Source organism: Aquarana catesbeiana, linkage group LG08 (genome assembly GCF_042186555.1).
Source record: "Aquarana catesbeiana isolate 2022-GZ linkage group LG08, ASM4218655v1, whole genome shotgun sequence".
Classification (NCBI taxonomy): Eukaryota; Metazoa; Chordata; class Amphibia; order Anura; family Ranidae; genus Aquarana; species Aquarana catesbeiana.
Window position 1 is genome coordinate 77,247,108 of NC_133331.1, and position 26,324 is coordinate 77,273,431.

The 26,324-nt window shown below is 43.5% G+C and overlaps 1 protein-coding gene across 4 annotated transcripts in view; it reads left to right on the forward strand.

The window, feature by feature from the left end:
- The window catches only part of LOC141105859 (alpha-2-macroglobulin-like protein 1), a 236,430-nt gene that overhangs the window by 142,639 nt on the left and 67,467 nt on the right, over positions 1-26,324 (forward strand). For all 4 annotated transcript variants that reach the window (XR_012235667.1, XM_073596004.1, XM_073596005.1 and 1 more), the window contains 4 exons: positions 11,433-11,554; positions 18,584-18,635; positions 20,534-20,617; positions 23,776-23,952. Coding sequence is in view for 3 of the 4 variants with exons in the window: in XM_073596004.1 (XP_073452105.1) it covers positions 11,433-11,554; positions 18,584-18,635; positions 20,534-20,617; positions 23,776-23,952 (435 nt within the window). In the remaining variant the exon portion in view is untranslated. The remainder of the gene's footprint in view (positions 1-11,432; positions 11,555-18,583; positions 18,636-20,533; positions 20,618-23,775; positions 23,953-26,324) is intronic.

The following is a 26,324-nucleotide window of genomic DNA, read 5'->3' on the forward strand; positions in this document are numbered from 1 at the left end:
CCCTGAGATTCTACTGTCGAGGATTGGCCAATGCCCCATAAATATTTAAGGCAGCACTTAACCCCCACCCTCTAGTTCTAGAAGATTCTCCAACCTTCTAGACCAGGGGGAGGCACCAGAGAGCTGCCAGGATGAGTCGCCCAGCCCTGAACTCTAAAAACTCTGACCCAATTAAGACTTACCAGCTTAGAAAAGTGAGTCAGAGTATGGCTTTCCTATACTAACTTCTAGCACACACTAGGGTTCTACTTACAGAAAAAACTAGAGGAAAAAAAACACAAATACAAAGAACACAAAAAACTGGGAAAATATTTTTCCAGGGAAATTCCACCTAAAATAAGTAGCTTGCTTATAACAGAGCTTAACTCACCAACCAAAGATTTGCTTAATTTGTGTCCCCCTCCCTCCTCCACTTTACACAAATGCTAATATATAATTATTTTTTCCTTTGTTAGTTTTTGTGCTGCGAGGCAGCACTACTTGGTTTTTGGCCCAACTTGGTCTTGCTGCCTCCTGTGATTGCTACAGTATATTACAGATATCCCAGGAGGCATGTGATAGAGCTCCTGCACAGGGCTGTACATTAGGGCGTATTAGCTTCACAGATTAAAATATGCCTGCTGTGATGCCTAAGAGCCACAGCTGCAGTGTAATTTTGCACATTGACATGCATTTAGGGATGAGCCAAACACCCCCCGGTTCGGTTTATAGCAGAACATGCGAACAGGCAAAAAATTTGCGGCAACACCGATAAAGTCTATGGGACATGAACATGAAAAATCAAAAGTGCTCATTTTAAAGACCTATATGCAAGTTATTGCCATAAAAAGTGTATGGGGACCCAGGTACTGCCCCAGGGGATATTTATCAATGCAAAAAAGTTTTAAAAACTGCCCTTTTTTCAGGAGCAGTGATTTTATCCATGCTTAAAGTGAAACAATAAAAATTAAATATTCCTTTAAATATCGTGCCTGAGGGGTTCCCTTAGTCTGCCTGTAAGTTAGCGCATCGTTCTGATGTGTTTCACTGTCCCACAGCAAAATTACATTTCTAAAGAATTTTTTTATTCAAAATTGTTTGCGGCTGTAATGTATTTCTAGATCCCAGCAATATACATAAAAAAAATCATTGAAAAAAATGGTGTGGATATTAAGGATAACCCCGCGCCAAAATGAAAAAAAAAAATGGCGTAGGGATACCCCCAAAATCCATACCAGGCCCTTCAGGTCTGGTATGGATATTAAGTGGAACCCCATGCCAACATTTTTTTTTTAATGAGGTAGGGGGTCCCCCAGGCACTATATACTCTTAACAGCAGTATACAGTATATACTATACAGACTGCACTATATACGCTGCAGAAAAATTGGGCCTTAGTTGTTTGTGGTGCCAGAACACTGTAACCCCTCAATGAAACAAGAAAAGCCGCTCAAGGTGAGTGACTCTCTGGTTAATCCTCATACACACTAGTCAGGTGCTAGTCCAGCTCGCATGCTGTGTAGCATAACTAGCTAAGAGAGAGGAAAAAAAATGAATAAATGTATAAGAAAGAAATAGGTGTTGAAAGACTGCAGGAAACTAGCTAAGAGAGGAAGGAAAAAATAAGATGTAGGAGAGAAATAGGTGCTAATAGACTGCAGAAAACTAGCTAAGAGAAAAAAATGAATAAATTATATAGGAGAGAAATAGATGCTAATAGACTGCAGGAAACAACCTAAGAGAGAAAAAAATGAATAAATGTATAAGAAAGAAATAAGTGCTGATAGACTGCAGGAAATTAGCTAAGAGAGGGGAAAAAAAGTAGGAGAGAAATAGGTGCTAATATACTGCAGGAAACTAGCTAAAAAAAAAAAATCCCGGCAATATACATAAAAAATAATTGAAAAAATTATTTAGGGGGTTTCCCGCCCCCCAGTCCATTACCAAGCCCTTCGGGTCTGGTATGAATATTAAGGGAAACCCCACGCCAAAAAAGAAAAAAAAATGGCGTGGGGGTCCCCCCCAAAATCCATACCAGGTCCTTCAGGCCTGGTATGGATATTAAGTGGAACCCCGTGCCAATTTTTTTTTTTAATGGAGTTGAGGGCCCCCAGGCACTATATACTTTTAACTGCAGTATACAGTATATACTATACGGACTGCAGTATATACATAAAAATATAAAAAAATTGAGCCTTTGGTTTTGATGGTGCCAGAACACTGTAAGCCCTCACAATTACTCTTGTTGGGCACAGGAATGGGCCCGGCCCTGCTGTTAAATATTATTTCAGAAATTGTAATTACATGCCCCTGTTAAACAGGGCAGAAAAATTGGGTCTTGGGTGGTGGTGGTGCCCTAAACCAAAAATATTGTTGGAAGCTAGCATCATCAAAATTCAGGAGGAATAGGATAGGCAGTCAAAGGATCCCAGATCCATAGCAAATTCAGTCAGTTACATGAGGATCAAGTGCTTGATAGCTGCTGATCCAGGACTGATTCATTTTTATAAATGTGAGCCTATTAATGATGTCTGTGGACAGGTGCACTCCTTGATCCATTACAAACCCTCCAGCAGCACTGTACGTTCAGAAAGCACGCTGGATGAAGGACAGGCCAGTAGCTTGATTGCATATTGAGGAAGTTCTGGCCAGTGGTTCATCCTCAAGACCCAGTAACCCAGTGGATGCTCTGTTGGAAAGGGCTCCAAGTCTGCTCGTGCCCCTAGATGTTGCTGCACCATATAATGCAGATGCCAACGATGGTTTCTTGAATCAAACCTTGGCGCTGAGGACTGAAACATTGTTTAAAGGCATCCCACTGTTCTGCCTCAAGTGCCCTGTCCATGATTCCACGAAGCGTGTGCTCCAGCAGGAAGACTAGAGGGACAGTGTCACTGATGCATGGATTTTTTGCCCTCACCATCCTTGTGGCCTCCTCAAATGGTGACAGAACAGACCCTGTCCTGGTGCCATACTCGCACAGGTACTCATTGATGGCCCTCTGCTGTGTGTGCATTCTGTTTGAATGTCAGCCAGCCGAGCACTGGCATTGTATGACCGGCGGAAATTACCACAGACATTTTTGGCCTGCCTCAAGAGATCTTATAAGCCTGGGTACCTGGTCAAGAAACGCTGCACCACCAAATTCAGGATGTGCGCCAAACATGGAACATGGGTCAAGTGTCCCTGTCGGAGGGCAGAGAGAAGGTTAATGCCATTGTCACATACAACCTATCCTGGCTCAAGCTGGTGTGGCATCAACCACCTCTGAGCCTGACCCTGCAGAGCAGACAGAATCTCTGCCCCAGTGTGGCTCTTGTCCCCTAGGCAGACCAACTCAAGCACCGCATGGGATCTTTTAGCCTGACTGCTTGCGTAGCCCCTTGAACGCTTAGGAAGCACTGCTGGTTCAGAGGACAATTCTGCAGAAGAGGCCATAGAGGAAGAAGAGGAAGGAGGGGAGCAAACAGATGTTGTGGCAGAATCACCACCAGCTTTTTGGAGGAGTGGTGGTGGAACAAGCTCCAACACTGAACCCTGTCCTGCATCCTTCCCAGCTGCAGCAGAGTTACCCAGTGCAACATGAAGGAAAGGTAACGTCCCTGCCCATGCCTGCTGGACCATAAATCAGCAGTAATATAATGAACCTTACGGCTGACCGCCCTGTCAGACGAGGCCAAAACATTGCCTTCCACATGCCGGTAGAGAGCCGGAATGGCCTTGCATGAACAGAAATGCCATTTTGGAATCTGCCACTGTGGTACATTACACAAATTCACGAAAGGGGGCAGAGTCTACCAGCTGAATAGGCAGCAGTTGCAGTGCTAGCAATTTGAGCATGTGGATGGTTGGGACCAAATTTCTTAATTACGGTTCAGCAACTTGGGTAGGGAAATTTGCCTGCTGAAATCAATTGGTAGTGTACTGCTAGCAGATTAGCTGCAAGTACTTGTGAAACCTATTACTATACCTTCATTCATCTCAGTGCAGGTTTTTGAGAGGACTGGGAGTATAGTAGGGTTGGAGATCCCAGATGAGGAGCAAGGAGAAGTCTGCCTTTTTCTATGATGTGGGTCTTCCATTGCTGTTGCCAATGGACTGCATGACAGACCGTCATATGTCTGGTCAAGCATGTGATGCCCAAGCGGCTGCTGTTCTGGCCACGCTTGATCCACTTCAGACATAGGTTGCAAACAGCAATGGTGTGATCTACTGCACATGTTTTGAAAAAGGCCCACACCAAGGAACTTTTAAAAGTCAGTGGGGAGTCAGCAGCACCCTGCGCCTGCGGAGCTCTGCAGCATGATGCAATAGGGTGGCTGCCCTTAAGCTGTCCCCTGAAGGACATCCTGCCTCGTTGGAGTAGTGCCACCTCTTCCTCCTCACTTTCCTCCTCTCTTCTCTCAGGCACCCAAGTACAGTCAGTGACCTCATCGTCCCCTCCCTTCTCGTCACTGGAGCAAACTTGGCAGTATGCCGCAGCTGGGGGAACATGACTGCCAGTGTCTTGTCCTTTTGTGGCACCCCCTCTCTCTAGGCTCACGTTACTCCCTTCCTCAACCTGAGAACCAACATCGGAGCCTTCAAATCGCTGCGCATCCTCCAGCAGCATGTAACTGACACTGTGGTCAAAAAAATTCTGGGGACTCCACCGTGCATGATAGTGGGGCTGCGTTGGAAGGCAAACTGCTCTGAGTCTGGGTGACAGAGAATGAGGAGGATGAGGACGGCTTCGTTATCCACTCCACCAACTATTGTGGCTCAATAACACAGCTATCAGCAGAAAAAAAGGACAAGCGTGCCCCACGTCCACCTGCAGAGGATGCACCATTTCCACAACCACCACTGTTAACTGTAAACACAGAGGCTGCTTGCCCTCTTTTAGTGGCCTGTGAGCATCTGCCTCTCTTTGGTGACCTTCCGGACATAATGTTTTTTTTTTTTTTTTTGTAACACCACACTACACTGTATTATATACTCCAAAGGGATGAAGCTAAGGGGAAAATAATACTGGGGGTATGCTATAGGCCCCCTAACCTGAGGGAGGAAGTGGAGACAGATCTCCTATCACAATTTGGATTAGCAGCAAGGATGGGAAGCGTTATCATAATGGGGGATTTTAATTATTCAAACATAGACTGGGCGGAGGGAACCGCGCATTCATTTAAGGCTCGCCAGTTCCTTAATGTCTTGCAGGACAATTTTATGGATCAGATGGTAGACGCACCAACTAGAAATAAAGCATTACTGGATCTACTGATTACCAACAATACAGACCTGATCACGGAAGTGGAAATCACGGGGCAATTTAGGTAACAGCGATCACAGGTCAATTAGTTTCAGTATAAATCACACAAATAGGAAACATAAAGGGAATACAAAGACACTGAATTTCAAAAGAGCTAACTTCCCTAAACTAGAAAACCTTGCTAAAAGGCATAAATTGGGATAAAATATTAGGAACAAAGAACACGGAGGAGAGATGGGTTTGCTTTAAGAGTATATTAAATAAGGGTATTAGCCAATGTATCCCACTGGGTAATAAATTTAAAAGGGCGAACAAAAGTCCTGGATGGCTTAATTCCAATGTAAAAATGCATATAAAAGCAAAGGAGAAGGCCTTCAAAAAATACAAGGTTGAGGGATCATCCTCAGCATTCAGACTTTATAAAGAATGCAACAAGAAATGTAAGGGTGCAATTAGGACGGCTAAGATAGAACATGAAAGACACATAGCGGAAGAGAGCAAAAAAAATCCCAAGAAATTCTTTAGGTATGTAAACCGTAAAAAAGGAAGGACTGACCATATTGGCCCCATAAAGAATGAGGAAGGAATGGGGGTGCTTCAGTAACCAAAACTGCAGTGTTTATCCTCATGACACAACACAGGAAGCACCTCCATGGTTAACAGAGGACAGGATTAAAATTAGACTTGAGAAACTTAACATTAATAAATCACCGGGACCAGATGGCTTGCATCCGAGGGTACTTAGGGAACTCAGTCAAGTGATTGCCAGGCCGTTGTTCCTAATTTTTACAGTCTACTGACTGGAATGGTACCAGCTGATTGGAAAAAAGCCAATGTAGCACCAATATTTAAAAAGGGCCCAAAATACATCCCTGGTGTCATGGTTATGCAATAGAGTTTGTCGATCAGCATACCTGTCTCCATGTGTTCATCTCTAGAGACCAGCTGACCCTCACCTGACTGCTTTTGTAACCTCTTCTCTAAGCATGGCCCCACCCCAGGCCCTATCAGGGAACCCTTTATTAACCTGTGCACTGCAAGCCAGCAGTGCTGATCAACCATTGTGTGTTAGCCTCTGTGTGTACTTGCTGTTTTTCCTACATCTGATTCCTGTTACCGACTTTGGCCTGTTCTTAACTATTCCTGTCTGCTCGTGACCCTGACCTTTGGCGTGTTCCCGACCATCCCTGTTTGCCTGTGACCCTGAACCTTGGCGTGTACTCTGTTGTCCTTGTCTGCTTGTGGCCCTGACCTTGGCTTGTCCACTTTCCTTGTTCCAGCCTGCTGCCTCCTTCCTCTTCTCCTGTAGTCTACCGTGAGCGTGAGCTGTGAGACCCTGGGGGCCGTGACCTGGAGCCAGACTGCAGCGCAGTCCATCCTTACCATTAAAGGCTCTGGTGAACACCTGCTGGCTCTTAGACTCCGCGCCCTGGGGAATCTATGCTCTAGCTCCCAGTGGGATCTGTATCAGTGATCCAGTAGACCTGCTTCCTGAACCTCCCAGGGTTCAATCCGCAGCAGTCAGCCATAGGGTCCACTACCTTGCGGTGCACTCCTGATCCCAACGGTGTGCATCTGTCACCCAGCCTCTAGGTGACCTGACACCTGGGAATTACAGACCAGTTAGCCTAACATCAATAGTATGTAAACTCTTGGAGGGGACGATAAGGGACTATATACAAGATTTTAGTAATGAGAACGGTATCATTAGCAGTAATCAGCATGGATTCATGAAGAATTGTTCTTGCCAAACCAATCTATTAACCTTCTATGAGGAGGTGAGTTGCCATCTAGATAAAGGAAGGCCCATAGATGTGGTGTATCTGGATTTTGCAAAAGCATTTGACACAGTTCCCCATAAACGTTTACTGTACAAAATAAGGTCCGTTGGCATGGACCATAGGGTGAGTACATGGATTGAAAACTGGCTACAAGGGCGAGTTCAGAGGGTGGTGATAAATGGGGAGTACTCGGAATGGTCAGGGATGGGTAGTGGGGTTCCCCAGGGTTCTGTGCTGGGACCAATCCTATTTAATTTGTTCATAAACGACCTGGGGGATGGGATAAACAGTTCAATCTCTGTATTTGCAGACGATACTAAGCTAAGCAGGGCAATAACTTCTCCGCAGGATGTGGAAAACTTGCAAAAAGATCTGAACAAATTAATGGGGTGGGCAACTACATGGCAGATGAAGTTCAATGTAGAAAAATGTAAAATAATGCATTTGGGTATCAAAAATATGAATGCAATCTATACACTGGGGGAGAACCTCTGGGGGAATCTAGGATGGAAAAGGACCTGGGAGTCCTAGTAGATGATAGGCTCAGCAATGGCATGCAATGCCTAGCTGCTGCTAACAAAGCAAACAGAATATTGGCATGCATTAAAAAGGGGATCAACTCCAGAGATAAAACGATAATTCTCCCACTCTACAAGACTCTGGTCCGGCCGCACCTAGAGTATGCTGTCCAGTTCTGGGCACCAGTCCTCAGGAAGGATGTACTGGAAATGGAGCGAGTACAAAGAAGGGCAACAAAGCTAATAAAGGGTCTGGAGGATCTTAGTTATGAGGAAAGGTTGCGAGCACTGAACTTATTCTCTCTGGAGAAAAGACGCTTGAGAGGGGATATGATTTCAATATACAATTACCGTACTGGTGACCTCACAATAGGGAGAAAACTTTTTCGCAGAAGAGAGTTTAACAAGACTTGTGGCCACTCATTAAAATTAGAAGAAAAGAGGTTTAACCTTAAACTACGTAGAGGGTTCTTTACTGTAAGAGCGGCAAGGATGTGGAATTCCCTTCCACAGGCGGTGGTCTCATTGAGGAGCATCGATAGTTTCAAGAAACTATTAGATAAGCACCTAAATGAACGCAACATACAGGGATATACAATGTAATACTGACACATAATCACACATAGGTTGGACTTGATGGACTTGTGTCTTCTTTCAACCTCGCCTACTATGTAACTATATGTAACTATGTAACTGTGTACACCACCTGCACTGTATTAGAAACTGTACCACGGCAGCACTGTATTATATACTGTGTACAATGCCAGAAATGTATTAGAAACTGTACACCCTGTATTATATACAGTGTACACCACCTGAAGTTTATTTGAAGATATACACCACCGAATGCACTGTATATATAAGCTACACTGAATGCAGAGTGTGTGTAGGTATGTATGTGTGTGTGTATATATATATATATATATATATATATATATATATATATATATATATATACCACCTGAAGTGTATTATATACTGTACACCGCTGAATGTGCTGTGTATATACGCCAGATGATGTCTCTTTAGACGAAACGCGTCGGGTGAGCCCTGCCAATGTCATTGCATTATCCTACAGTACTTTTGCAAGCACCTTTATCTCTACTTTAAATGTGAGTGTTCCTGATCTTTATTTTAATAAATACTTTTTAGCAACGATATCACACTATGTGGAACCTTTTTTAATTTCTTGGTTACATTGTGTGAATATATGGGTTCGTTCCGCCCCCCCGTGAGAATTTTTATCTGGTAACGGCATTGGGAACCTGTTGATGGAAGTGAAGGAGTGAGTGTCCTCGATTCGTGCCAGTGACTACTGATGTCAAGTTCTTGATCAGTCAGTGAAGTATCACCACAAGCCTTGACGACTCAAGTTAATGGAGTCCATTAATTCCGCTAAGTCGGTGGTGGTTATTTCCATACTTACTTTCCTCAACCGTTTTCCCATTGATCTTCCAATGATGTCATCCAGCTGACTTTATATACAACTGCCAGGACCAGCTTATAGACTTAACCCTCTTTTTGGCCTTAATTTTTTCATGCGCATATGTTTTGATTCAGTTTTTCACTTACAATTTTATTTTTCACTTATCACCTTGGTGGACATTACTTCAGTTTTTGTTAATTTTTACATATATATTAACAAGAGTTATTATATGCATATGTATTTTTCATCACTCATACGGTCTTAGTATTGACTGTTCGTATTAGCGCTGCACTTTTACCAGATAATATATACTGCATATCAAATACACTGCCACAAACTAAATAATCTGCCTGCTTAATCTAACTCAAGCTATTTCTCCATCCACGCCACCAACACTACATGCGGGCGGCCGCTATGTAAGCAGACTTGTATAGTGTGGGGCGTGGACTTAGTCCCCCTGAGCCATGATTGACCAAAGGAACCCTGCCTTTGGCCAATTATGGCTCTCTCAGCAGAGCCCGCTGTGACAGGTCAGGTGCATGCTTTGGCCAATCATCATACAGAAATCTCGCAGTGCAAACATCAAGCTCATCCCTACATGCAATACAGAACATGGTGTGTACGTAAATTTAACATTTTGAAAAATACACCCATATGTGTGTGCGCCAGTAAATGCAAGTGCCTATGGTGTATTTTACTCTGCACAGCAATAAACCCGAACGTATGACTGTGTGCAAGAGCCCTTATAACTGTGTGTGCCTGTTGCTCTGAGATATCCATTTTTTGGTCCTTCCTACTGCTCTAATCATAACAAGGGGGTTCACTTTTTCTGCTGAAGTGACACCACTCTATTCCTTAGGGTGGTTGTAAAGTCTAATATTTTATTTTATTTTATTTTTTTTTTTGCCATAATGCATTTTCTGCAATAAGGTAAGAAAAAAACATTATTTGTCCTACCCACCCCACCCCTAAACACTTACCTGACTTCTTTCCCTGCTCCATTACTGTCTTGGCTCCTGTGCTAGACATGTGCAATTTGTATTGGTCTGAATTTAAATTTGGGTGAATTTTTGATTATTCGGAGATTCAGATACATGACTAGTAATGAATTTCGTTAAAATTTCATAAGTTTCATTCATTCCTTTTCTAATGAAATCCAAATTTTTGGAATGATTCTAATTCAGATAGGTCGAAAAATGATCGGCTGATCCGAATTCTATGTAAATAGTCGGTTGTTAAGCGGGCCAGGAAGCTGGCCGCTGCATCCTTACATCCTTGCTGTCGTGCAAGCAATGAAAAATAAAGAAGCCCATGTCACAATTTTTTTTTTAAATAGCGTGAGCCCCCCCCCCCCCAATCCATACCAGACCCTTATTAGAGCATGCAGGCCAGGAAGGGGGTGGACGAGGGAGAAGCCCCACCCCCAAACCATACCGGGTCACATGCCCTCGAGATGGGGGAGGGGCAGCTTTGGGGCAGTAGGGTCCCATTTTTTTGATTTTTTATTTTTAATCCCATACTGGATGTAAACCCCCACGCTGTTTTCTTTTTTTTGTAAATGTTTTTTTTTTTTTTTTATAAATATTTAATAATGCTATTTTGAATAAACAATGCTAAAAAAAAAAAATACAAAACAAATTCTGAAATTCCAAAAAGGAAGTGGTCAGTTGACTCAATATTGGACGAATTTGTTTTCAGAATCGATGAGTCATCGGTTGTTAAGGACGTGGCAGCCGGCTTCTTAACAACCAGCTATTCTTCACATAGAATTTGGTTTGGTTGATCATTTGTCAACTGATCTGAATTTGAATCATCCCGAAAATTTGTAATGCGTTAGAAAATGAATAAACTAAACAAATCTATCCAAAACAAAACAAACTTTTCTGTTCTGCACATGTCTATCCAGCACCACTCCCCTCATTTCCTGGTCTAACAGGAGATACTGAGAATAGCAGGAGCCATAGGCTGTCAATCAAACTCCTGTGAGGAGGGAGCGGGGGCATGACTTACCAGTGCAATATGTGTCTATGGACACACACAGCCCAACTTGGGAGCGGATGTGCACGGGTGCCTCCTTTCTTAGCACCCAGTTTGCTAAGGAGGCACCACGAGGAGGGAAGAGCCGAGAACACCAGTGGGGGACTGCCATAGAGAAGGTAAGGAACTGCTCTGTGCAATATCGTTGCACAGAGCAGGTAAGTATAACCTTTTTTTAAATTATTTTAACAACAAAAAAAACAGCCTGGATCATAAAAGTGGCTACACAGAATTTCAAATCCTTTGACAGGTAAGCCAGGTCACATAGGTGTATTTTAACTATGTTTTTAGCTGTTGGAGTCGAACTTTAACACCTAGGGTATATAAGCTATAACCATAGAAAGTACCGTACATATGTCTGCCTTGAGGCACACCAACTTTTCATGGCTGCAGGAGAGGATTGAATCTGGATTGTCTTTAACACAATATAATTGTTCTACCCAGGCTCTGCAGAATTTATGATCAGTGTAGAAGCCATTCCTACAGAAGAAGAGTGTGAAGGAGAGCAGCCAATCGTCCCAGACAGCAGAGCTTCTGATACTGTCATGAAGACTGTGATGATTAAGGTGACTCTTGGTGATATACACCAACAAAAAGTTTAAAATAAAAGTTGTTCCTGTCATAGGCATGTGTAGCATCTGTTTCACCTTCGCAGATTATGATGCTGATATATTTTAGGCTATTTTACCAGCTTCCTGCCCCTTCATATGGAAGAAATCTATGTTAATACAGCTGATGTATTTAAAAAAAAAAAAAAAGAGTAATTATATTTGACATTTAAAGTGACTGTAATTTTTTTAAATATGTATTCTTAAAGTGGTATTAAACCTAAAACCAAACATGTATTATATTGCTGTTTACTAATTATTAGATGTGGTGGCTGCATTCGTGTTCTTTTCCTTGGCTTTTTTCCTTCTGTTTTCATCTGGTGATCCAGGCCAGTAACACAATTTCTGTATTAGTGAGACACCACTGTGGAGGAATGAGCATAGGAGGCACAGCAGCATTCTTAGTCCGGGGGGGGGGGGGTGTTAAAGTATAACTAAAGGCAAAACTTTTTTTTATAGTTTTGGATAGAGTGAAGTGGCTCAGAACCTTTGTTAGTTTTTTTTTAATTTTTTTTTTGTGCCCTTGTTAGGAAGATTCACCCTCTCTATTTGTCCTGTTTACCATTATCATTGAAAGTGAAAGTAAAAGAAAATTCCAGATATTGGGTTTTCCCCAGAAAAGTATTAGAGGTAAAATCTTCCAATGGGGACACAAGTTCTGGTGATCTGGAGGGGGGTCCCAGGGGATTTGCTTAATTTGTAGGGATTTCTTCTCATTTCTTCTGTTTTAGCTATGGAACAGGAAATGAAGGGAAATCTCCCTGATGGGACACAGATGGCAAAAAATAAACTGACAGGGGTTATAATCCTGCCTTCCTCTGTCCAAAATGAACAAAAAAAAAAGTTTATTTAAATGTATTACCACATTTGAATACAATAGCAAAACTCTAGCTTACACTTTATGATCAGTTACAGCAAACAGTTTTTTGCCTTTTGGGATAAAGGCTTTGCATAAATAAAAGCTGATCATATTAATCACCCCTGCCAGTATTAAAGTATTACTAAAGTCTATTTCTTTTCTCGGACATCACGGGACACAGAGCCACAGTAATTACTGATGGGTTATAGGGTATCACTAGGTATTGGACACTGGTCACACCCTAATCAGGAAGTTCAACCCCCTATATAACCCCTCCCCTTCCAGGGATACCTCAGTTTTTACACCAGTGTCTTAGGTGTTGGACGTGTAAAGATGTCCTGTGCTGAAGCTCCAAAAGGAATATTCTAAGATCCTATACTGGGGCAAGCCAGGCGACCGGATCCATTCAAAGTGTCTTTTCATGGCCGAATTGGATGGTACCCGGGCCTCGTGTCCGAAGAAACGAGGTTTTACCTGTAACGCTTCTCTTTTTAGAGAGCTGGACCCGCGGATCAGAAAATGGCTTTAAACTTCCTAATTTCTGGCGAGGTGCTTTACAGGCCCAGAACTGAAGGATCCCCCTACTGATGGGGGCCCCAGTCTCTGACGGTTTTTCCACAAACGGAGCCCACCGTGAGAGGCGAAGGCTGGGTCTGTGTAAACTGAACCCTGCGGCCTGGATAAGGTAAGAGGAGATTCCACAGAATTTTAATTCTAGTGGCTTTTCTCCTTTAAGGTGAATGCATGCTGTGCCTATTGTGACCACCGGGGGCTGCCAAGAGCACAAACCTTTTCATGTTTGATCTGTCTCAGCGTCCGCTGCATTAGCTCTTCCTCCAGCTCCAAAGGTAGATGGTGGGGGGTTTTCTCTGCTGGGATGGTCCCCCCAGGCTAGGGAAAGGCTCAGGTATGCTGTAAGGCGGGTGAGACCGCACTGTCACAGCCGCTGCCGCCGCCGCCGCCACCGAAGCCGCATTGCGATGCAGGGCCCATCACTGCCGGCCTCCTCCTTATTCCCCCAACCCCAGCCTCCCTTCAGGCTTGTCAGAAAGGGTCGGCTCGCGCGGGAAGCGCTCGTTTTTCAAAAACGAGGGGGGGGAAGGGGGGGCGGGGCGTCAGCACAGCGTCAGCGTGCCCAGACGCCCACAGTGCCAGAAAGCATGGCCATTTAAAGCACACTGTACAGGTGCTCTGAGCTTTGGAGAGACACAGAGCTGACAGTCGCATGTAAGGTGGGACACAGGCATTCCCCTAGGCTGCATTTACTAAAGAACACCGGACTGGGCATTTGGTAGCAAGGCTTTTAGCCAGACTACATCGCTCAGCAGTCAGTGTTCGCTTTTGATACCTCACACCTTGTTGCTTTGCACTATGGGTAGAAGAGGTTCAAGCACCCCAAGAACCAGAGGCACTAGGGGGTCTCGTTCAGGTTCTGAGGACCCCCTGTCTGCTACACCATCCCCTCCTGAGGGACCAGGGGCAGCTGGACAGGGAGAGCCATTGGGGTTAGGGGCTACATCTGCTGCCGGCACTTCAGCCCCTGTGTACATTACACAAGAAGTTTTTTCCTCAACCATTTCTGGATTAGAGAAAAAGCTAATGGCCGCGATTACATCTTCACGCAGTGAAAGAAAACGCACAAGGCCTTCCTCTGCTTCCCAAGACCCTCAGTCAGAGGAGCTCTGGGATAAAGGAGATGAATCCCTTTCAGAGGATCGGGATGGGACAGATGATTCCTCTTCGGAGGATTCAGGTGGAGAGCGACCCTCTGCGACTTCCCAAGAGGAGAAAGTCTTAGTGCAGATCCTCACTGGTTTGGTCCGCTCCACATTTAAGTTGTCCCTACCTGAAACTACTACAGAAACCTCTTCTGCTTTGGGGTCACTGAAACCTTTCCAAGCAGCACATGCTTTTCCTGTTCATAATTTACTTGAAAAGCTGCTTTATTCTGAGTGGGATCACCCAGATAAGCGATTTCTTCCGCCGAAAAAGTTTTCTACACTTTATCCTATGGAAGAAAAGTTTATTAAGAGGTGGGGAATACCGGCCATTGATGCGGCCATTTCCTCTGTAAATAGTAATCTGACTTGTCCTGTAGACAACGCTCAGATGCTCAAAGATCCTGTGGATAAAAAGATGGACTTCTTATTGAAAGATGTGTTCTCTTTAGCAGGATCAGTGGCCCAACCTGCAGTAGCAGCGATTGGAGTCTGTCAATACTTAAGAGACCATGTTAAACAGGTCATCAAAGTATTACCTGAACAGCAGGCCCAGGGGTTTGCTAACCTTCCTGCGGCTTTATGTTATGCTGTTGATGCCATTAGAGATTCTATCGTGCAAACCTCTCGCCTCTTGCTTGGGTTGGTGCATATACGTAGAATCTTATGGTTGAAAAACTGGTCAGCCGAAGCACCATGTAAGAAGCTACTGGCTGGGTTTCCCTTCCGTGGTGAAAGGTTGTTTGGAGAGGACTTGGATAATTATATCAAGATGATCTCCTGTGGGAAAAGCACTCTCTTACCTGATAAGAAGAAGAGTAAGCGTCCCTCTTTTAAACGGACTCTTTCCCCAGTGCCAGGGGCATCAGCCTCCAGGCAGTCACGAGGGTCTCCTCCGTATGGGGCAAGAAACAAGAGTCAACCCCAGGGACACAAGAAATCCTGGGGGAAAAGGTCTTCTAAGCAAGACACTAAGACCTCTTCATGAAGGGGCGCCCCGCTTGCTCGAGTGGGGGGAAAGACTGCTGCAGCTCTCAGGGCCCTGGCAGAAGGACTTCCAGGACAGATGGGTGATCTCCACGGTAACCTTAGGGTACAGACTGGAGTTCCAAGAATGTCCCTCTCCTCGTTTCCTCAGATCAGGTGTTCCCAGAAAGCCAGAAGAGAAGCAGTCGCTCCTTCTAGCGATAAAGCGACTTTTGTCGCAAGAGGTCATTGTGGGGGTTCCCACAAAGGATCAAGGATTGAGACTTTGTTCCAATCTTTCTATGGTCCGAAAACCAAATGGGGATGACAGACCCATTTTGGATTTGAGAGATCTGAAACGATTCCCAAGGATGCAGTCCTTTCGTTTGGAATCAATTCAGACAGTAATCTCCGTCCTGCAGGGAGGAGAATTTCTGATATCAATAGGCATCAGAGATGCAGGCCTATATGTTCCCAGTTTTCCTGCTTAACTGAAGTGTCTGCAGGCAAAGATCACTGCTCTAAGGGAGCTGATTCTGACAGTCAGGGCCAAGAAGGGTCTTTCTGTCCGCCTTTGTATAAGGCTGCAGGGGAAGATGGTGGCTTCATTCGAAGCAGTTCCCTATGCGCAGTTCCAAGCAGAACTGTTGTAACACAGTATTCTGTTGACCTGGAACAGGAAGGTGCAGGCATTAAACTTTCCAATGCACCTATCGCATGCGATGCGTCAGAGCCTCAGTTGATGGCTCATACCCGAAAACCTACAGAAGGGGAAATCCTTCCTACCGGTTGCCTGGGATTCTCTTGCAGGCAGGACGGATGCGTTGGTGATTCCGTGGCATCGGCTCTCACCGATTTATGCATTCCCTCCCATTCTGCTACTGCCACGGCTCCTTCGCAGACTCAGGCAAGAAGGGAAGTCGGCACTTCTGGTGGCCCCCGTTTGGTCCAGAAGAACCTGATAAGCAGAAATAGCAGGGATGATGGTGGGTTCCCGGTGGACCCTACCGATACACCCAGACCTGTTAGCTCAAGGTCCGGTGTTCCAGCCTGCCTCACAAATGCTAGATTTGACGGGTGGGCTATTGAATCCCACGTTCTGAAAAATCGTGGGCTTTCAGGTCCTGTCATATCTACCTTGATCAAGGCAAGGAAGCCAGCTTCCAGAATGATTTATCATAGTGTCTGGAAAGCTTATGTATCCTGGTGTGAATCCAGGGGTTGGCATCCCAGGAAATATGTCATAGGTAGAATTCTGGATTTTCTACAATTAGGATTAGAGATGAAGCTGGCCTTGAGTACCATCAAGGGCCAGGTGTCGGCCTTATCAGTGTTGTTTCAACGGCCGCTTGCTTCGCATTCTCTGATCCGAAACTTTATACAGGGGGTGATGCGTCTTAATCCTCCGGTTAAGGCGCCCCTAAACCCCTGGGACTTGAACTTGGTTCTATCGGTGTTACAAAAACAACCTTTTGAACCAATACGTCAGAGTCCTTTGGTCTTACTGACGAGGAAACTCATTTTCCTGGTAGCTATCTCTTCTGCTAGAAGAGTATCAGAAATAGCAGCTCTTCCCTGTAAAGAGCCTTACTTGATTATACACAAGGATAGAGTGGTACTGCGCCCTCATCCTAGTTTTTTTACCGAAGGTGGTTTCAGATTTTTCATCTAAACCAAGACATTGTGCTACCTTCCTTTTTTCCAGAACCTTGTTCTTCGGAAGAAAGGTCATTACATTCTTTGGATGTAGTAAGAGCAGTCAAGACCTATCTGGAGGCAACTGCTCAGATTCGCAAGACGGATGTCTTGTTCGTGCTGCCGGAGGGTCCCAATAGAGGACAGGCAGCGTCAAAAGCGACCATTTCTAAATGGATTCGACAGTTGATTATTCAAGCTTACGGTTTGAAACGGAAGGTTCCCCCGTTTCAGATCAAGGCACATTCCACAAGGGCTATTGGTGCTTCTTGGGCAGTGCATCACCGGGCCTCTATGGCTCAGATCTGCAAGGCCGCAACCTGGTCTTCAGTTCATACATTCACCAGATTCTATCAGGTGGATGTGAGAAGGCATGAGGATATCGCCTTTGGGCGTAGTGTGCTGCAGACAGCGGTACAAGGTCCTCAGGTCTGATAGCACCCTACTTGGTTGTGATTCCCCCCCCTCAGTTGGCATTGCTTTGGGACATCCCATCAGTAATTACTGTGGCTCTGTGTCCCGTGATGTCCGAGAAAAGAAAATAGGATTTTTTATTACAGCTTACCTGTAAAATCCTTTTCTTTCGACGGACATCACGGGACACAGAGGTCCCGCCCCTCTTCTAATACACCTATACTGCTTTGCTACAAAACTGAGGTATCCCTGGAAGGGGAGGGGTTATATAGGGGGTTGAACTTCCTGATTAGGGTGTGACCAGTGTCCAATACCTAGTGATACCCTATAACCCATCAGTAATTACTGTGGCTCTGTGTCCCGTGATGTCCGTCGAAAGAAAAGGATTTTACAGGTAAGCTGTAATAAAAAATCCTATTTTTTTTTTTTTTTTTTTTAATAATTGAAATAACAAACATGTTATGCTCATCTTCTCTGTGCAATAGTATTGTATTGCATAGTATAGTATTGCACAGAGCAGGCCCAATCCTCCTCCTTTTTGGTCCCCTGCTGGCGATCTTGGCTTCTTCTCTTTTTCGTGTTTCACTTGCTAGGGGGGCACACGGTGTCTGCTCGGTCCCGAGCTGTGTGTCTTTGGAGCTGGGCTCCATAGACACACACAGCGAGACTTAGCTCCGCCCCCCACTTCTTCCTCGCTGCCTTTGATTGACAACAGCAGGAGCCAATGCCTCCTGCTGCTGTTCAAGTCCCTTGGGGAAGAGGAAGCGGAGGGAGAAAAGCTGCAGCCATGCAGAGCGCTGGACCTTTTCTCCCCTCTCTTCCCCTTCACACAGAGAAGGAAGAGGACAGAGATATATAAAACGGAAAAAAAAAATCCTTGCATTAAGGTAAAAAACATTTTTAGCTTTAGTATCACATGTAATGGTCTGTCTCGTATCCGTGGAAATTGATACATTCGGCTGGAAAGCTTAAACTTCTAAAAAACAGTAGAGGGAAAAAAAAAAGCCTAAAAGGACTTCCTGTTGGAGGGTGATGTTCATTCTCCATTGTCTCACTGTATGTAGGAAAGTAAGCATCCTCACTTGCAGAAGTAGGGAAAAGGCGAGGTTTTGGAGATCACAGATGACATTACAAGCAGTCAGAAAAATCAGTAAGAAATGATTTAAAGAAAAAAAGATTACAAGTAGTGGATGTGTAGGGATTATTTTTGGAGAATAGGGATATCGTGTCACTTTACCGAAGTAAAACTATACAGAAATTAGAAAATAGGCTGAAGTGTTCATAAAACTGGATACATATTTTATTAACTTAATGATATTTATTCATATTGTGCAGGCAGAGGGTGTGCCAGTGGAGAAATCACACAATTCCATTCTATGTGGTGAAGGTACAGTATTACATTTTAATAATAGGGATATACTGTGTGGCCTTGCTAATAAAGTGCTAAAGTGTTCAGCACCTTGGACAGATCCATAATGAGACAATATACAGTACAATACTGTTTATGGAAAATACATGGAAACAGCGGGCTCTAAAAGAATGTGTTCTGCAGAATACAGAATATAGTGCTGGCTTTTTAAAACTATTTTTTCACATAGTTACATAGTTAGTTACATAGTTACACCACTTTTTTACAAAAACAAAAGAACCCAATCAGCATTGTGGGTGGAGACATTTAGAGTATTCTTGTGTACCCCTGTTGCTAATTGTATATCCATAATTGATATTGCACTACATTTGGTTCCTTTTAGTCTACCTTACTACTTTTAATGGTTGTCCATGCTTAAAGTGTAACTAAAAGGAAAGTAAAAGAAAATCTCACATTTTGGGATTGTCCCCAGAATATTAAGAGAAGGGAAATCTTCCAATAAGGACATTCGTCACATTGTGACCCTGGTGACAGGCATGGATTCCCTCCCTTTGGCAAGATTTCCTCTCACTTCCTATTTTGGCTATGGGATAGGAAGTAAAGGAAAATCTCACTAATGGGACACAGATAGCAAAAATACTGACAGGTGTTATAACTCTCCCTTTATTCAAAATGAAAAAAAATATGTTTTACCTTAAATTTAACTTTAATGGTTGCCCTATCCTATTGTCCTGCTTCTGTATACCCGCAATGGTTGATGTATCTTGTTGGCTTGCCTCTGTTTGACCTTAATGATTGCCCTGCCTTGTTGGCCTGCCTCAGTATACCCTTAATCTTTGACTTACCTTATTGGTCTACCTCAGTGTACCGTTAATCCTTGACTTACCTTGTTGGTCTGCCTCAGTATGACCCTAATTATTGACCCATCTTGTTGGTCTGCCTCAGTATACCACTAATGGTTACCCTGTATTGTTGGCATGCCTTAGTATGATCCTAATGGTTACCCCATATTGTTGGCTTGCGTCAGCATGACCCTAATGGTTGACCTGTCTTGTTGGCTTGCCTCAGTATGACCCTAATGGTTGCCCTATCTTGTTGGTCAGCCTCAATATACCCTTAATGGTTACTCTATATTGTTGGCTTGCCTCAGTATAACCCTAATGGTTGACCTGTCTTGTTGGCTAGCCTTAGTATGACCCTAATGGTTGCCTTATCTTGTTGACCTGCCTCAGTAGACATCTAATGGTTGACTTACCTTGTTGGTCTGCCTCACTAAGACCCTAAAGGCCCTCCTTATCTTGTTGGCCTGCGTCAGTGTGACCCTTTAGTTGCCCTCTCTTGTTGACTTGCCTCAGTAGACCCCTAAATGTGCTTTATAACTGTATTTTGCACTTCACCATCTTCAGGACTTCGAAGAAATGAAAGCCCCATTTATTTTAATGAACTGCAAAAAAGTGCTAGGAAGAGGAAACCTGTCACACAAATTTGTCAAATCATGTGACAGGGCTTTCCTTTTATTTTGGAACGTTCTCTGCAGTATTATACAGAGAGCACTCCATAGGACACCACAGACACTCTACTCTGCACCCTGAAATTTATGAAATAAGCAAAATGTAGGTGCAATGTAGAATATATACTGTAGTGTCCTGCAGAGGGAGTTTCAGATTATACAACTGTTTTACCTGCTGAAAGATTGTTAAGATAACGAAGGATAAAAATAACAACTTTTCTTTCTCCTATTATCAGGATGCTGCCAGTTTTATAAGGTCAGTTTGGTGCTATGGCACAGACAGATACAGCGACTATTGCCAGTGGTACTGTGGTACTATTGCAAATGATTGCTTTTACATCTGCCTGGTGTCAGCTTCATGAAAGTAATTATTGGCTTAATGATTGTTTTTGCATTGTGTACACAGCTAATCTTTCTTCTGAGACCATATTCATCACAGCACCCCCTGGAGCAGTGCCTAACTCTGCAACTGCTGTCTTTTCAGTTTTAGGTAAGGCAAATTCTTAGAGTACTGTATGTATAAACTAATGTGACAAGTCGATCAAACTGCCATATTTCATACACTTCTCACTGATGGCATTCAGAGTGTTCCATATATATGTATGAATTTCATATACAGGATAATTTGAAGGAATCACTCTACTACCACTTCTACACGAACTTAAAACCATGAACTACATTTTCTTACAGTTACAGTGCCTACTATAAAAAGTGTGAAAACTTTGAAGACATTCTTTCCTATTTAGTAAAGCAGTGAAAAAAGCACAGATTTTTGGGCACAGAAAGAAAAATTCTGATTGGCTACCATGGTTATTGAATCTAGCATATTGCTCTGAAATGACTGCAGTGTTTCCCATTGTAGGAAAATTGTACCAATAGTCCATTTGTCACTAAGTAGTACTAAAAGCACTTTCAAACTGGTTCCCTTCAAAACTGCCATTAAAACGCCTATGCGTTAATGGAGCATTTTTTGTGGTTTTTAAAGGGCATGTGACTCAAAAACTGCACCATAAATGCTCAGCTGGGGCATTTTTTTTCGATGTGGTTCCTATTCATTTCAATGGAGAGGAGCATTTTTGGGGTGATTTATTTTAACTCCCAAACATGCTCCAAAAATGCTGTTTTTACACTGCAACTGAAGCGCACCACCGCCCCAGTGTGAACACTTTTTCCTGAGCTTTTCAGGCACTTTTTTTTATTGCAAAACCTCTTGAAAAACTCCTCAGTCTGAAAGCTGCCTAATACTGAGTTATAGATAAAGACATTTTTGCTAAATGGTTAACTTACTGTGTTCCATCTCTTGCCTAGTTGTCATTATAATTTTATTATGTCATTATAATTAATATAATATGTTCATTCTAGTGACTCTGCAACTGCAAGCACTAGATGGAACATGGGTATTTTTACCATGGACCACAGTCCTCTAGCTCTATGCCTCTGAGGCCCCATTCACACTAGCGCGTTTTTTGATGCATTTTGCATTTTGCAGAAATGCACGGGAATTTTTTAACATGGGTTCCTATGGAACATGTTCACATCAATGCTTTTTTGTATCTCCGCGTTTTTGGAAAGGGTCGGGGACTTTTTCTCATGCAAAATGCAGCGTTTTGCATGTAATGGTTTTCAATGGACAAGCATCAAAAACGCAAGTGCACCTTTTTTGCAGCGTTTTTGATGCGTTTTTGGTGCGTTTTTGCCGTTTTTTTTTTTTTTTTTTTGTAATTTTTTTGTAAGACTGTAAAAAAAAATGAAAAAAAAAAAAAAAAACGCAAAACGCAAATCGCGGCAAAATCGCGGCAAAAACGCGGCTCAAAAACGCGGCAAGCATGAAAAAAAAACCTCCAAAAACGCTCAAAAGCAACATGCATAGGTGTGAATCGAGCCTAAAGGCTGTTTTTAAAATAAGGACAGAAGGGAGTACTTTTATTACTTGGGATTAAAGGAAAAGCTCTGCAGGGATTCAGGTGGCAGGCAAGGCTGACAGGCAAGGTATTTTTTTCAGGCAGGAACGCAGAGTAATGCAGTTCCAGCACCTCCAATACTGAATTGGGTGCTGAGGTGTGCTGGAGGGTCTATTGTTGCTAGAGCGGTCTATTGCTGTTGGGGGGATCTTATATCACTGGGGGCTCAATTGTTGCTCGGAGGTGGGTAGGGGGAGGAGACAAGGGGTGACTCGGAAGAGGGGAGTACATGCACCTATTCTCTGAGAATAAAAAGCCCTGCTGACAAGTAAAACATCTTGCAAAGATTTCATTTCAAATTCTGAATTACATAGGGACCATGGTCCATGGGAAGCTAACTTCTTTACTTAAAGAATCCCATGCTATGTTTTTGAAGGTTTGGGACCCCCAGATATTCTATATAGCTCACCTGAATATAGACCAGACTTTGCTCTCAGTTTGATGCTATTTATGCTACCCTTTTGCACCTTGACCACTGGTTCACATGGGATCACCCCTTGACTCTCACCGCCTCCCTGCTTCTGCCCATCCCAGGCAAGCATTCCCTGTTTGTTTCTGCTTTTCTCCTTTCACTTTTCAACTTTTTTCTCTACATTTGCCATTTCCTCTTGTTCTCCCCTTTCTCCTAGTGCCTTCCCCATGAATTGCTTGGCACTCTCTCTCCTTTTTGCCTCTGTAGAGGTGCCCATGAGTGGAAACACGAGCACTCCTCACCAAAAATATTGACTAAACTTCAGTTGCTCCTGTCTGTTTTTTCATGACTTGTGCTAATTAGCATTTGCGTTCATGTTGTACTGGAACTGTGTACTGGTATTGTGTCCTGGAATAATCTTTTAATTACTACACCTCCATGCACTGTTATGTGCTGAAATTATGTTCTCCTATGTATTCTGCAAAAATTAAAAAGAAATCCAATAAATGATTTGTGAAACAAATTCTGAATGGCATGATTACTTAGGACACTTGGCAAAGCCAAAAATTGCATACATAACTGTACTGCAGTGGCTCAAAAACAAGCCTGGGTTATTTTTTAAATATACAAGACTAAAAATGATTACTTTCATTTAAAAAAGGTGTACCTTTTGTATTAAAAAAAATCCTATATGTTCCCCCTCTTCCTAAACTATTAAACCAAAATTCTGCCCAAATTAGTGACTTACAAAAACCAAAAAAGCTAAAGGCCCATGAACTGAGAGTTTAAAAACTGTTTAATATTGATGTTTGTTCCTCGGGACAATACAAAACAGCCAACATGTTTCGGGGGCCAAGAAGTATGCCCCTTCTTCAAGGCTCAGATATTGCCTAGATTTGAGAGGACACAAAATGGCAGAATCGCCACAATTAATTTGTGTGAAAAATGAAACAAAGTGATGTATTGCCCAGGAGTAAAACAGCAGCAACATGCTGGCCGTTCAATTCATTGGTTTGGCACTTTCTTTGAGCTTTGTACAAGTGGCTTCCAAGCTTTGGGTCTTCTGGTTTAAGGTGCACCCTGTTTTGTGTTGGAGAGTGGCCTCGGCAGTATGTTGATTTTGTTTGACCTCCTCAAACCAGGATCCATTGATGAGTCAAATTCAGTGCTTCATTTACCCATATTCCAGATAGGGGCTTAGTTATTGCTTTTGTCTTTCAATAATGAAGGCACTAAATATATTATATACACTCCTTTATTTTCTATGTTCCTCAGGAGATCTAATAGGTTCTGCACTTCAGGGAACTGACCAGCTTCTATCCCTCCCATCTGGCTGTGGGGAGCAGAATATGGCCAAGTTTGCTCTCAATATCTATGTAAAGGATTACCTGGAGAGTACAAATCAAATGACAGAGGACATCAAGAAGCTGGCAGATGACTACATGAAACACGGTGAGTAAGAGATAATTAGCCATTCAGATAGTAGAAAAAAAAGAACATTGTCAGTAGGGCATGTAATGATATGATCTTTCCCTGTGTGTAACTCAACATGTAGCTAAACTCTCCTATTCTGTAATAAGCCAGACTGAATATAATCTAGAAGCTTTATTAACAAAACAGGATGGGTGAAACTATTGGGAAGAACAAATACAAAATATGTATAATCAATGTATGAAATGTACAAACACAATGAAATGATTAGGCTGTAGATGACAATAAGTCCATGCTCACCAACAATGCTGCCTGTAAGAAATGTAAGTTCAGTCTATATCCTTTGTTGCAGAGAATTATGGCTGATTCCTTTCCTTCAGTTCTTAAAGCAGTATTAAACCTCAAAATAAAAAATGTAATATATTACCAATCATTAAATGTAGTGGATGCATTTGTCTTCTTTTCTTAGGCTTTCCCTCTGTCACAGGAAGAGTCTGTTTGCCGTATATTCTTCCTTTGTCCGGTACCAGTCAATGCTGTATCCTGGCCTAGGCCGACAAGGCTAAGGCCAAGGGCAGCACTTTGCAGGGGGGGGCAGCACAGAAAGAGTCCCCGCCGGCTTGCGCTACACTGTTAGTGTAGCGCCAGTCTTATGGGGTGGACTGGGCTGAGAGGCAAATTAGTCTAGTGTCCCCATAAAGCGGCCGCACTGCTTCCTCTATGCGGGCAGCCGGCATTCCGCAACTGTGGGGGGGGGGCGCCTCTGCTTCTAATTTTGACTGTCCTATCATCCTGGACCACAAACCTTCCTCACTGCGCTGTATGTTTTTTGCTGCACCATTGGAAATTTGTACTTAAAGTGGAACTATAGGCAACACTTTTTTTTTCATTTTGGATAGAATAAGGGAGGGTTAAAGCCCCTGTCAGTTTATTTTTTACCATCCCTGTCCCATTGCAGAGATTTCCCTTCACTTCCTGCCCCATAGCTAAACAGGAAGTGAGAGGAAATCTATGCAAATTAAGGGAATCCATTGCCCCCCCCCCAGGACCTCAGAACTAGTGTCCCCACTCGAAGGTTTCAGGGCGGGTCTTAAACAGCAAGGGGTGTGGCCTTGACAGGAAGGGATAGGTCATATTTAAATTAGGGGATGTAAGAGTTTAGCCAGGCCTAGGGCAGCACAAAACCTAAATACACTACTGGTACCAGCACGATCCAAGGTCCCTTAGCCCACCCAGTCACTTGTCGAAGCATCAGTGTAGGGTGGAAAACATAAGACTGTTTATTTACACACAGGTACAAAGAGATATACACTCAGAGGATAATCCCCCTTTGCATAATGACACAGGGCGTGGTAAACTTTTACCTCCTCCAGTAACTAGAGACACACAGGTATAATCAACTTTTCTACAGTAGACCGTCTCATCAGCAGAGAGGGCTGTTGGAGGAGTTCCCCCCTCCTTTACATAATGACGCAGGGTGGGATAAACTACATTCAGTAACAAGAGACACACAGACAGCCTTTAGGAGTGGCTGCAGGAGAACCCCCCCCCCAGCATCTAATAACGGACAGGGGTTTCATTAACATGTAAGCCAATCCACATAAGTATATACATCCCATAATAGGTTGCTCCCAAGGCAGACAAACAATAGAACAATGGGATACAGACGCACCTCAAACGATCTAGTAAAAAGTCTACAACAGTTTGAGACCAAGTTCATACAATATTCCAGCAGTTGGAAAGGTGGAATTAATTTATCTTCACATATTTCTTGAGGGATATTGTTTAGAAATATTACTGTCCCAAGTGAAAAAGGTCCTTCATTCTTTGAACACAAACCACACATATAAGACCATGGATAATAGGGGTAACATGAAATGCTGAGTCTGGTGTGGTTTGTACGGTCAGTCTGATTAGTGCAGTTCAGACTGGGATTCTCGGTCACCCTGTGCCCCTAATAGACACAAGGTAACTTACAAATAGGAGTTGCGGGGGGAGCTGGAAAACGAGTTTCCAGAGCTCTCCAACGTAAGCTGGGTTTCACAAGCACCCCCCACCCAAAGTGACACCCCCCCCCCTGTTTTCACCTAGTGATCTGGCCAGTAACACATCTCTTGTATGAAAGTGCCTCCACTCTGGATAAAGGAGCACAAGAGCACCTCTGGATGGCAGCATTGTCAGTCTTGGGGGAGTGTTAGATGGACTAGCAGGTATTGGTACACTAATAGATAGCGCACGGGTGGCTGGAGGTGGGGGATGACTAGCAGAGCTCCATGCTCGAGTACCGCACTAGCTGCTCTTTAGTTGTGCATTCCCCGCATGACCTATGTCCTCGGCCGGCTCCCCTGGGTCACCGTCCCCCTCTCCTGCTCCATGCAGCGCCGCTCAGTCCG